This window comes from Eurosta solidaginis, chromosome 3 (assembly GCF_040869045.1).
Source record: "Eurosta solidaginis isolate ZX-2024a chromosome 3, ASM4086904v1, whole genome shotgun sequence".
NCBI lineage: Eukaryota > Metazoa > Arthropoda > Insecta > Diptera > Tephritidae > Eurosta > Eurosta solidaginis.
In genome coordinates this window covers 245,675,159-245,689,679 of record NC_090321.1, presented here as the reverse complement: position 1 = coordinate 245,689,679, position 14,521 = coordinate 245,675,159, and the positions used below count along the sequence as shown (strand labels likewise).

Here is a 14,521-nt window from a genome sequence, read left to right as displayed (position 1 = left end):
TTCGATCGGACTATATATAATATATCCCATACAACCGATCGTTCAGATAAGGGGGTTTTTGCCACTTTTTATTTTATATTTATCTTAAAAATCGTTTAGGTATGTACATCTGTTCACTATATATTTCTTATCTTATACATCCGACTATTTGGAGATTACGAACGGGATAAGATTATTGTTCATCCCCATTCATGAAAAGTATGAAGTCTTCGGCAGAGCCGAAGACAGTCCCGTCCTTCCTTGTTTTTGTTTCTTTTTGTTACAAGTTAAGATAGGATAGGACAGTTTTCTTTATGGTAAGAAGTGCATCCGTTGAATCCGGAATCATGACACAAACACCGAAAAGGTTCATTTAATTCGAAATCAGTTCTACACTGCCTCAAAAGAAGAGGTTTGTATTGTCTTGACACTCGTGATGGGACGTTAAAGTTTACTTCGTTTAAGAGAATTGGGCAAGAAATCAATCCATTCAGTAGTTTAGCCATAAATATTGCGCCTGGCATTTCTCTACGCCTTGAAGAGATTGATAAGCTTCAACCGACAAGTATAAGGAGGAAGATTATACGCAGAGTCCCCCTGAAAATTTCTTAAAGAGAAAAGTAGAAATTGCTTTTGTACTGATTCAAGTCTATCTGTATGAACTCGATATTTAGGATTCCAGACTATTGATCCGTATTCTAGTATTGGTCTAACTAAAGTGGTGAAAAGTGCTTCAGTTACATAAGGGTCACTAACTCTTTGGACCACCGTGTTACGAATGAAAGAACACCTCTAGCCTTATTGACAGTACCATTAATATGAAAGTTGAAACTAAGTTTAGTATCTATCGTGACTCCCAAGTCCACAAAATAGTTTACTGATAGAACACAAAATTATTAATTACATAATAGGTTGCAGGCAAAGATCTCCGAGAGAGGGACATAAATTTACATTTATTGATGTTCAGCGGCATTGAATTCACGTTGCACCAGGTAACTAGTCAGTTTAAATCCGCTTGAAGCAAGGGAAGTCTTTCGATAGACGCATAAGACCTAAAAAGTTTTACATCATCGGCATACATTAAGATTTTGGAATATTTTATTGTGATACAAATATCATTAATAAATAGCAAGAACAGAATTGGACCTAGATGACTGCCCTGTGGGACGCCAGAGGGAACATCAATGACATTAGAAAGAGTATTTTTAAAAATAACTTTTTGCTTTCGACCGCAGAGATACGACGAGATCCACTGGGTGAGACCAGGTTGGAAACCAAGCCGATTAAGCTTGTAGATAAGTAAGGAGTGGGATACATTGCCAAATGCTTTACTGAAATCGGTATAATCGGTGTGAAGATTTTCTCTAAATCCAATAGAAAAATGAGTTGTGAATACAAGTAGATTAGTAATGGTAGATTTGCCTTTACAGAATCCATGTTGCTGTTCTGAAATCAAAGTAGAAATGGCAAAAGTTAGCTGGTTGGTAACTATAGCTTCAAACAACTTTGGGATGACCGACAACTGGGCAATTCCTCGATAGTTTTCTACACATGAACTACTGCCACTTTTGTGGAGGCGTATGAGAAAAGATTCCTTCCAAACAGAAGGAAAAATTCCACGTTTTAGGGACAGATTGAATAAATCAGTTAGGGGCTGATAAATGTGTTCAGCACATTTTTTAAGAAAGCAAGTGGGAATTAAATCAGGACCGTACTTGTAAGATTCGCTCAAAGACGTTAAATATGAAAAAACTTCATGAGGAGGTATTGCTGGAATATTAACTGTGTTAAGTGAGTTAAGTTGAAATGGATATTCATTTGAAAAAGAGTTAAGTTCAGCGGAATAGTTGGACTTGAAAAATTGTGCAAAGAAATTAGCAATAACTTGGTCGTATCTAGACAAATCTTCCTGGTATTTTAAAGCAGATGGAAACTCTTTAACCCTTCGTTCAGAGTTCACGAAACCATAGAAGGCTTTCGGATTGCAAGTTATTTTCCTTTTCATCTTGCAGATGTACGTATTATAGCACTTTTTGTTTAATTCAAAATATTTAAGACGCAAAATAGAGTACTGCAAGTAATCGGAGTGAGAGCCCGACCTTTTGAATAATTTGAAGAAGGACTGGTTCGGTAGACACACGTTTTCGCATAGGTACGTGTTTTTCTAAAATACCGTAAATGATGGTATAAAAGTCAGAAACATTTTGGTCAATATCTCCACCGTATTTGGGCCAAACCACTGTAGATAAGGTTTGATTAAGTTTGCTTAAATTAGCCTTCGCAAAGTCAAATCTGCAACTAGAGTCGTATTTAGATACAGCGCTGCTCAGAGAAGTTGTTTCGAATTCGTATGCTATTTCCAGGGAAGGATGGTAAGAGTCTTCAGGTACAGTTACAGGTTCACCTCTGCTAAGAGTGCATTTTGATGTATCGTCAACAAATACCAATTCAAGGGTCCTCCCGAACATATTAGGAATTATATTTATCTGTTTAAGGCAAAGTTCAGTCATGTCGGATAAAAATTCGTTGTTTGACAGCTTTGAAGAAATAGGTACAATATCATCGTCAGATATGGTCCATAATATATGCGGGAGATTAAAGTGCCCCATGACTATCATCGAATCAATGGGCTTCAACATTTAATTAACAATTTTCAGCAGGGAGATATGATCCATATATACCGAAGGATCAGAAGAAGGTGGGATATAGCAGACTACAATATAGACACAACCCATTGCGAGCTTGATTCTAATGCATTTGCTTTGGCTATGAGTGCTTTCGCACTTTGCGAGTAAAATTATTTTTCCCACTTTTTTAAATCGATAGAAATTTCGGTGGAATTAAGCCGTAATTCGTTCATACCACTTTTTTTCATTCGTTGCAGATATCTCATTTTTCGTTCTGCGCCAATGATCTATCTGTGGATAATCGAAACGTTTAGGTTTTTGATATTTCAATATTAAACTTTTTTCTGAGGGCAGTGTTTTGAGATTTGTGGATCTTCTATGGACCTCTTCCAGTACTATCGGCTCGTTTGATTGAACAAGCCAACTCTTCAAATTGAACTGATTGCCAGTACGCAGCATTTTATAGTCTGACAGTGTTACGGTTCTTAGGCCATCCATTTGCTTTTGCTCATATACGTTGTCCCTGTAGATATCTCTTTTCTTTCATACTTACATACACCTATCGTTATCTCTGCTCGTTTTGGAGGCGCATAGTTATGTGGGATACTCGACAACATTCGCCACAAGACCAACTTTTTGTTAACGATGATGATATTGACATAGTGAAAGTTTCATTGATTATTAGAATGGAACGTCAATATTATTAGGCTGTGCTAACGCTACGTCATATATTTCAAAATATAAAAGTCCTGGTAAAGTTGACGTATCCATATCCATATAAAACAGTTGATCCAACCAACCTTATGGAAAACAATGTAATTGGTCAATGGTGTCATACCATAACGTCCTAGCCATAACCATACCATAAAGAACCAATTGATGTGGATAAGTAAAAGTATTGTTATGACAATGGCGTAAGGCCTATATCAACTTGTCCAGGTCCTTAATTCGGTTTATCCACTTTCTTTTATTTTAGTAAGAGTTAATTCACATTTTTTAAAAACACTAAACGCGGTTTTTGAAAAAGTCGAAGAATCGAGAATCGTAATAAATATACCTTCACATGCCATCATAAGAAGCACTTGACACTGAACATACCCCCATATGCATACAGTAGAACCCATTACATATTTATTAATAACAAAATTCATTATGTAATTAAATTTAAAGCTTGTTTACGTAATACCCGATGAATGGCGAATTTACCAGCAACGGCTACACCAACGCTACTATCAACCCTCTAGTGAACTTTGAGCTTTATTGACGCAAAACAAAAACCAAAAAAACACTAAATGAAAATATCGTACCAAAATTTAAAAAAATAATAATTAAAATACTAGTAATGAATTTACCTGAAAATTAGTGCATTAGTATGTTCTTTAAGAGAACCCACCAAAAAAAGTAATAAAAAAATAAATGTACCTACTTATGTACCCTGAAGGATTTGAGCAATACCTAGCGCAATTAAAACGATAATTGTCCCAACGCCCCGTACTTACAAATTTGCATTGGTAATTAAAAACAAAAAATCAATTTAAAACCCTTTACATTATAACTAACTGCACGCATTTCTCTAGCATTTTTTCCTCTTTATCCTTTCACTTTTTCAAATTTTAAATAGATATAAAATTATAAGAAAGATTTTGTTTTATATTTATTTTTAATTTGACGATATATAACGTTCATTTTTTTTTATTTGCATCACCTTATTCTCATTCCTTCTCTGCTAACTTTCTAACTTTTTTTCTTTTTATGTGTATATGCTTAGTAACAGTAAACCAGTCAGCATTTGTTTTTTGCTATTTTGCTTATGAATACGGTATATAACAGTTATTTTGAAAGTTCCATTTCAAAATGTCAGATGACAGGTATTTTTCTATGTCTGAAAGAAGAATACAAATTATACCAGCCTATAACCGCGACCGCGTCCACAAGATGAAAATTATTGCGTATAGCCCCGACACCATCCTGGAAACAATTCCGAAGCAGTCCAGAAAATAATCTTGAAACAGTACCAAAATTACAGCGCACAAAATCGCAAAATAGATAAACCTGCAAAGATGCACAGAGGGAAGGAAAAACTTGATTTGTTTAAAGGGTGGGGCCCAATATCTCCAACAACACTTTTTTTTACGAAATTGTCCCTAAATGTTTCTAAAATAGTTTCGATAACTATCTCGAATTTATCCGGCGATACCTCAAAAAAGTCCTGCAGAAATCCTTCCGACATGGTTCTCCGACAGACTTCGAAAAGATTTCCAAAACTCTCCGAATTAGTCCTAAAACAATCTCGAAACTATCAGAATATAATTTGGAAATAATCATAAAATTCTCTTAAAAAATATGAAATAACCCCGAAAATGTTCCTAAAATAATCCCCAAACGGTCCTTAAATAGTTCATAAGTAGTCTAGAAATAGTCCTTAAACAATTCCGAGCACAATCTCGAAATAATCCTGAAGTAATCTAGAAATAGTCTCATTTCCGAACACGGTCTCAAGCTGACCCTAATAGTTTTGGATGTATTACGAAAATCATCCGGAATAGTCCATCCATAGACCATCTCGGAATGGCCCTCGGCCATTGCAAACACAATCCCGATATAATCCTGAATTAATGTGGTGGCGGCAACGCAAATTGGCAGAGAATCGCGGCCTAAAATGTCTTCGGAGATTATCGCGCCTTATATTTATTTTATTTTTAATCTGAAAACATCCCTAAATGATTATAGTTTTTGGTGTATCCCGAAAATAACCTGGAATAACTAGTCCCGGAATAGATCCAAAATCGCCCGGTTACGAATCCAAAAACAATCCGAAAATTATCACGAAATCATCCATATATTATTCCAAATAGTCTCGTTGTAATCCACATATAGCCCCAAAACTACCCCGAGATGATGAGGAAATAGCCTGCAAAAAATCCAGAATGATGCAAAAATGATGACGTACATAACCAGAAGATGGAGTACGAGACAACGCCGCTGCTCACTTTTCCAAAATTAGTTAGAACTCTATCTATGTGTCCCAGTTACCAAATATTATTGGTCTTGAACAAATACACGAAAACTTATTAGCCCAAAGGGGACAAGGAAAGAGTATTTGATAAGGCAGATATCTAACCAAATCATCGGCGACCTTATATACAGGATGGACGCGCCAAATGTCGACCATATTGAACATCCACGTCGATGGCATTACGCTGCCGACTGTCTTACACCCAACAATTTTGGGTTGACGTTCGATCAGGATCTACATTTTGGAGAGCACGCAACCGCAATTTTGTACCCAAAGTCCAGAGCCGTAATAAAATCCTCAAATCTATTGCCGGCAGCATTTGGTGTAAAGGCAAAGAAACGTTCATTACCACTTACAAAGCAATTTCCCGGCCGATTGCATGCTACGCGTCCCCGATATGATCGCCAAGCCTAAAGGTTACTCACTGGAAGAAAATACAGGCGTACCAAAACACTGCCCTCAAAACCGCTACGGGCTGTCTTCTTATGTCCCCAGAACACCACATAAACAATGAGGCGAGAGTACTCCCCGTTAGGGGGAGGAATGAAATACCGACATACAAAATGTAAGTCCTGCTTGCAATGTGTCCCCACATGATACTAACCATCACTTAAATTGCAATGTGAAACCAACGCCTCTAAACCCCTCTCCCTATGGTCCCCACTGTTGAAACTGCAATTTTCCTTGGACTCCCGACCTAGTATATCTCTTTAACCGAGTGCTGGGTAAAATAATTCTAGCAGCAGATACAAACCCCGATGCTCGTTGCTGCTGTTCCAGAGATAATGGCACTCCTCGAAGATTTGGGAGTGTGTTATCAATGTTCATTGTCCTTTGCCGTATAGACATATTTTAAGCCCCCTAACCCGATGGGGCCCCGATGGTCGCCATCATCATTAATTGGTGCTTAACCGCCTAAACTATTTTGATCATTTCGTAAAAAGGCCTGCTATTCCTAATTCGCGATAACTGACGCCAATCGGGAACACCAAAAAAGATCTCTACTGATTTGGAAGCAGAGGGTGGGAGGAAACTTGACCTCCCTTGCTACTTGTTGCTTTGAGGTTTTTAGATGTACTACTTGAAAAATAAAAATGTAGAGGATATTAGTTCTAGAAGCAATTGCAATAGCAGCGCCCACTCCAAATAGGTTAGAATGGATAGCGGAATCCCACCGCCCATCCACGTACTTTAGCCCAACTTTCAGCTTGAGTAGGTCTTTAGAACTCTAGCGTTAACTCAAAAAAATTTAATTTATTAAAATCGAATCTAAGTATTGTTGGCGGCCACCGTGGTGTGATGGTGGGTGCTCCGCCTACCACACCGAATGTTCGGGGTTCACACCCCGAGCAAAGCAACATCAAAATTTTAGAAATAAATTTTTCAATTAGAAGAAAATATTTGTAAACGGGGTCGCCCCTCGGCAGTGTTTGGCAAGTACTCCGATTGTATTCTGCTATGAAAAGCTCTCAGTGAAAACTTATCTGCCTCGCAAATGCCGTTCGAAGTCAGCATAAAACAAGTAGGTCCCGTCCCGCCAATTTGTAGGAAAACTTAAAAAGGAGCACGACGCAAATTGAAAGAGAAGTTCGGCCTAAAATCTCTTCGGAGGTTATCGCGCCTTACATTTATTTTTTTTATTTTTTTTTTTTAAGTATTGTTTATCATTTTTGTATTAATTTAGATGTCTTAATGTACGTTGTGATGAAAAATAATACTTTTCAAAACCATATATATAAAAATAAATTAACCAATTATAGGGCATGTTACAAAATAGCAACAAGCAAAGTGTATGACTGGTATACCATCTTCCTTGAAATATTGAAACCTATTATCCTTATAATTCCCAAATGTTGGCTTTAACCCTTTAATGCCCTTATTTTATAGCTCAACTCAATGCATAAATAAAGCCAACTTTTAACATATTTCAAACGGCCTTCGTATGCCTATAATCTTAAAAAATTAATTTCATCGCAAAAGATTTTTGAAATCTTTATATGTACAAAAAACGGTTATGCTGACTGGTTTAATGGACTCACTCGCTCCATCCAAGTTTATAAGCAATAATTAATATTCAATTTTTTTCAATAATATTTCAGCAAAAACTCATACACAATTCTCCTTGGAAAGAATTCACTTCAAACACGAATTACGCCTTCGATCCGTATGGCGAGACCGAAGAGAAGAACATCACAACCTCGACAACTGCCACCGGTTCTGGTAAAGAAAAATCACGCAGTCGTTCCTCAAACAATTCAGGTAGTCAACAAACTACACTACCCATGTCACATTCACCCACCAGCAAATCACAACTTTACTACGAAGGCACAAATAGCCATAGTGCCGGTGGTGGTGGTGGTGGTCATCAATCACGTAACCGCAATCGCTATGAAAGTGGCACACATGACTATCGCAGCAATGGACGAGCGCCGCGTAGTAGTAGCAATATTGCTGTAGCATCTAACGAGAATGCGCATTATGATCGTTATGAACGCGATCGTAGTACAGAGCGTGGTGTTCCATATACGCGTAGCTCTTATGCCGAACGTGCATATTCGTTGCCACGTCAGCAAGCGCAACAACAGCATCATCACCATAATATGCAGCCATCTGGTTATTATACGCAAGACCGCCGTGCACAACGATCCACAAATCACGGCGCGTCGCATGGGCGTGATGAACGCAATGCACGGCATTACCGTGAGGGATCAAGATCACGTGAAGATCCACGTTTGAATGCGAGCGGTGGCTCTGATACGCCAGATTTCTATTTTATGCCATCACAACGTAAATATTCTGGTGAAGTAGTTCGAGTTTATGTGGACTACAATAAGGAGCCGCAGCATTGAGTGAGAATTGAAACAATGGAAAGAGAGAAAATATAAAGTAAAGGGTGCGAGTTATTTTTGAGAGTGGCATGTAACGATTGATCGAGGCAAATGCTGGGCTGGATTACGAATAGAGTTATTTCTATAAAATTGTTTTCTCTATTATCAACAGAGGTAAGCCACTTACATATCTTCGATGCTTTGCAAAACCTTCAGTCGATCGTACGCGAAACTGTTTTCTAAGCAGCATTTAAATTTTTTCTAAATATGCATCAATTTTTAGGCTGTTAATTAAAGCTCCGATTGGATTTATTATATTCCTGTTAACCGCTGTTTTGCGAAATTGCTATTCAAATATCAAAATAACGATGTTTCTGGATGAAGCGCGATGTCTGGAGCTCGTGCTTCATCAATCTCACCATTGCCATTTTGTGATAACTAAGAGCTTTTGCAAACTTTTGATATGTAGTTATGCCAAAACATCGGCGGGATAAGTCATAGCGTCTAAATTTAAATCGGTCACGGGTAATATGAAAAACAGTTGTAGTGAGAACACGTTGTTAAGTCATGTACCAAATGCTGGAAAAGTACTAAATTGATATTTGTTTGTTGGGGTCTGTGTCAATCTGTAGCGAAGTACCTTGGAATGGAAATTTTTGGCAGGTATGAGGTGAATATAATTTTTTGAAGCTACAGTTTGCTCTTGAGACAAATAATCACCACAGTAAAAAGTTATCTCACCAACGACGTCTTCCTACATTTAGCCATGGCCCTCGGTAGCAACTAACTATGGTGATAAATCCTTAACTATGCTCAGAGTTTTTTCCAATAGCATTCGACAAAGCGTGAATTCGTTTCCACCTTATATTTGCCAAAAAAAATTTCTCACCAAAGTACTTTGCTACCGCTTCACATAGGTCCTTAAAAGCTGGTGTGTAACGTGTTTGTAATATATACTCGTCTACCCAAAATTTTGAGGTTTTATTTTAATATTGCCTGACGCTTAAAGTCCTTCTCTCTGAACTAGGCTTGAACGTCCTGATGATTTGTTGAGCAAACTTCAATCTTTCGTTGCATGGATGGTTATCCGTATATTCGATCTGGAAAATTAGCGTGGGAGCCAATACTAATTACTATCGATGCAGACTATCGATAAATTATGTATATTTTTGCTTCGTAATTTAAGTGAAAGGCGTAGCTTAGCTTAGCCCTAGTCATAACCATGCCATATGCACAACCATACATATATATTACCATCGATTTTTGATAACATCACCTAACTGCTTATACAATATAGAAAATAATGGCTAAATAAATTCAAGTCAAAATGAGAAATCAGAAGGTTATGGATTTGAGAGAAAAAAAATTGATGGCATAGTTATTACTGTGGCTCTATGATGGGGCACCAATAGCCATTAACTTTGTTTCCTGTCAGGGCTTTTTTACAAGAGTCCTTTTTCTGGCCGTTTTTTTGTTCTTTTCTGTCCCACCAAATTAATATGGAAATTTTCGCTTCAATGTCAAAGTATATACTGGATGATCGACCTGTCTAAAACGTCCGTAAATCGGATTGGTGCAGCTGTTTTGTATAAGCATGGTTCTCAAGCTGATATCCAAAACCATTCTCCAATCATTGCGTAACATTTAAAAAAATTTGTAAAATTTATAGTTTTCTAGTTAATTTGCAACTTCATTCTTAAATTAATCACCAATCTTAGAGAAATTTTCTATTTCTTAAATCTGTATCTAATACTTTTTTCTAGTTGATATCCCTTAGATATCGAGTTGAGGTGAAGTTTGTAACAAAAATGTATTTCAAGGTGGCACCACTGGTAGTATTAATGAAGCATTAATGGAGCATGAAAATACTGCAATATTGGAATCTTACATATGAGTCCAAACAGGGAATCACACTTCAGTATAAGTTGAGAAACATCTTTTTCTCAAATTGAAAAACAACATTTTTCGATATATAAAAAATGCCTTTTTTGTTGAGAACGATATGATTCTCAAGTTTATCCACAAATAATGCTACAAAATTGAGAAATATGTTAGTAATGAACTCGTGCTCTAATGTGAGTCAAGCCCAAATGTGTATGGCTTGGAATGCCAATATTATGTAGGCGTGCCTTGCCACCTAATTGAACCATTCGTTCGCTTAGAAAAATTTTTGCCTATTAGAAAATTTATGAAGTTGTTGCTGTATAGACAATTTACATAACAAATTACTTCCTCCGTGTAATCATAACAGAGTGCCCATACAGATCATCGCATTGGGAGATTTTTTCAATTCAATTTGTTTTGCCTACATGCGTTAATATTCAGCGCCGATTATATATGTCAACGCACATTCTGGAAACAGCTAAAAAGCGGAGAAAAATTATAAATACAATTGACAGTGTCATCGAAAGTTTTCCAGCTCCTTTATGCGTGTGTACATGTGTATGTAGGTATGTAGTTTTTAATCATAAAAAGGCGGTGGTGCATAAGGGGTATTCATGTAGCTCAAATTTTAAAACATACCTCAAATAATATATAAATATGAATTCGATCAAAGAGCGTATATTAGAGTAAAAATTTGTTAGAAAAAAATAAAAAGCCTATTATATAAACAATTAAAGTTTTATTTACAATCTAGACTACGATAATATTGTTTTCGCTCCGTTCTAATATACGAAATTATAATGATGAATATACAATTAGGTACAACTTTACAAATATAATTTTTACAATATAATATATTTATAAAAATATAACTTTATATACTAAACATTATTATATTAGATGTTATAACAATAAATTATTTATTGAAAAAGTAATTGTAAGTGGCTATTCATCCGGAGATATCCAAAATAAAGATGAGCAGCAAAAAACTTGAATTTATTTATACTGAACTTTGCCGACGAATAGGGGCAGCCTAATTATAAATTACTTTTTAACCTATAAAGTGCGTTGTATTTCAAAAACGCATTTGACAAAGTCCATTATAGTCCAAATTTTCAGCGTGAACTTAATTCAGTTACAACTAGTTGTTTGCTAAAAAAAATACTGAAAAATATATTAAACTAAAATTAAGAAAAATAGAAAATAAAAAGCCGAAATAAACTTACATAACTATTTAATTAGAAAATTTGTACAGATGTTTACTTATATAGAAAATAATTGTATTTGAATTATTTTTTTTTTTCAACCCCTAAAAGTATCTACACATAAAGAAAATGGAAAATAATCCAAAAAAGGAAATTTTAGTTTTCGGAATCGTTGTGAAGACTGGTATTGATTTCAACTGGACTGATTCCAAAAGGACAAATCCATTCATAATAACTTTATCACGCTTCCCTTAAATAGTATGACCCGTATGATGTTTTACGATCCGTGATCGAAGCTCATTTTTCAAAACACAACAGCTCCGAGGTGTTGTATTGGATTAATGACATGTGTCAACTAGGGACATATGTATAGTACTCGTTAGATCCATAACTTATTATAATAAGGCGATTCAAGATTAACTGAGGTAACAAAGTTATACATTTGCATGAAAATGCACCAGATCGTGAGCGCTCTTAGTAAATCACCATAGCAACCATCAAAGGAAAAGACCGCGCAAGACAGAACTTAAATGAAGACCACATAGGTAAATATAATATAATTTTAAAAGCAACTCGTGAATCGCGAATTATTTTAAACAAATTGGTGCGCAACATATTTTTCAATTTCCTTTTATAAACTCGTAAAAATCTCCATTGAGACCATTGGTAATCTAACCAAAGAGGATAAATATAATAAGAACAGTCACTCGTTACTTTGTATGCATTTGCTCGATATTTTCTGAGGTAGTCGCTACTTTTTTTTTTTGAGACAAGATGTTTATAAATGTCTTCTATACATTTTCGTGGAGTATTTGTGTTTATTTTTCCGACTGTATTTAATTAATTATTTAATTCTCTTTCCAAAAATCACAGTTGCACAAGGTTCCTACACGGCATGGATAAATGAGAGACAATTAAAAATGTCCCTCACAGAAAACATTAGACATCAATTTTTTTGATTTCCAGCGAGTTACTTGCCACTCGTAGGAGACTGGTGGCTCTTATTTATTTATTATCTTTGGCCTAGCATTGTTATTTTAATTTAAATAAATTGTATATTTATTTTAAACAAATAAGAAACACGTATGCTTTTATCACGTACAAAATTAAAAACGTAATGAAATAAAGTAAATAAAAAGCAAAAAGCATTGTTTCGTTTTTGGCGGAATATAACAATGATCATTTATGATAGTATAACAGTCAAACTTGATATCTACAGTAAACTATCATTTATGACACTTTTTGATAGTTAGAGTGTCAGCACTGATCCAGGAAAAGGAATGAGAGTGAGCAGTACGGCTTTATACTTAATCAGTAGGCCATGTTGGTGTATAAGAAGGAGACAAAAACTCACACGTACACAGTTGTTTACATCACATTTGCGCAAGTCCCCTTAAGTTTGTGATAGAAAGTTTGTATGAGGCGCTGATCGTTAGGTTGACATTGCTGACAATCAGATGATAGTCATATGATAGTCAGTATTCTTGTAGGGTAAGTTTCGTGAATTCCACAATCTGACAAAAAAATGTGGCAACTACGATCAACTAAAAAAATGTTTTGAAGTAACTTTAAAATGTTTAGTTTTTAATCACACATTTCAATCAAATTAGTTGTGTAAAAACTCCAGATTTTCGTGCATCTCGCTATAAACTTGAGTTTGAGAAGAGGTTCTGTCGACTTTTAGCTGATTGAACTATCTATAATAAGTATACCATCGTCATATTTGATAGGAGGGCTCATGTCGGCAAAACGACTGTTTGAAGATATTGTCAGTGACTTGCAAGAGTTTATGATGATGAAAAGAAAATTTACGAACATAATTTGTTGAACTTTAATTAAATTGAATAGCAATCATAATAAAGAGCTATATATGTACATACATCAAAAAATAAATAATAATAAAAATGTATACAATATGTTTTGTAACTTTTAGTCATAAGAGACACTTGTTTAGGCACTCATCACAAAGAGTAACACGTAGTCACTTATATTTTATTTTATGTTTAAGCGAATAAAAATATTTTTAATTTAGTACTAAATAATTCTGCATATTTTAGTTGATTTTCTTTTAAATAGTGCTAAAAACATTCTAAAATATTTTTATGTACATTTAAGTATAACATAATTGTAAAATATATATAATAAAAAATTATTATAATTTAGGTTTATTCTATTTAAATAACAAAAATAAAGTGAGTAAACTCTGAACAAATTAATGACTTTCTTATTCCAATATTAAATTATTTTCATAATGATAGAAGCCTTTCGTTTTTTGGTTTTATTTTGGAACCAATATTTTAAACTCTTAAAACGTTAAGTTATGAATAGAGTGATAGCTTCGACTTAAATGATGACAGGAGGTAATGTATGGTTCCAAAGTTTGTTTGTGCTGATACCGGTTACGGCGCTGACTGCAGCGTATCAGCGGCGGAAAATTGTTCCTAAAGCCCAGCCTTAAAGTATATTTTTTTGCATGAAACTTCTGAAATTTGCATCTGTTTTTTTACTTCAGACCAGTAACTAGACCGATTATATGCATCTAGGTCGTCTGCCGATAGTTGTTGTTTTAGAAGACTAAGATCACGGGAAGATTCGTATAGAATAATTTTGTTTAAGTGCCCTGGATGTGTATCATTACCTTGTGGGAGGCAAGATACGCACACTTATTTGTGCAGCGAAGAAAATAGTCCCAGACAACGGATGATTGGCTCGGCTCTGACATCTCCTCATTAAGAGAAATCTTTTTCCTCTCAGTCAATCGAAATTATAGATCAATTTATAATTGAACATCAACAGATCGACCCGATAATAGGCTCATCAAAAAAGGACTTAGACGAACAGTGTTACCACATTTCTCACTCAATACTGACCGCCGCTGCAACATTATATGGTTCCAGCTCTCGCGAAAAAATGCTGTTATTGCGCCGCCTCTGAAAATAATGAGGCAGCCTACATGACCAAGATGCTCTACAGTGCATAGTG

The 14,521-nt window shown here is 35.4% G+C and overlaps 1 protein-coding gene across 17 annotated transcripts in view; it reads left to right on the top strand.

Moving 5' to 3' along the window:
* Positions 1-13,751, top strand: part of nahoda — a 364,546-nt gene extending 350,795 nt beyond the window's left edge. For 12 of the 17 annotated variants that reach the window (XM_067775822.1, XM_067775821.1, XM_067775819.1 and 9 more), the window contains one exon: positions 7,722-13,751. In XM_067775822.1, the coding sequence (XP_067631923.1) occupies positions 7,722-8,471 (750 nt within the window). In that variant the 3' untranslated portion in view covers positions 8,472-13,751. Of the gene's footprint in view, positions 1-3,776; positions 4,118-7,721 lie in introns of all 17 variants that reach the window. The other 5 variants (XR_010951298.1, XR_010951299.1, XR_010951297.1 and 2 more) reach the window with 5 other exon arrangements.
* Positions 13,752-14,521: the final 770 nt, after the last annotated feature.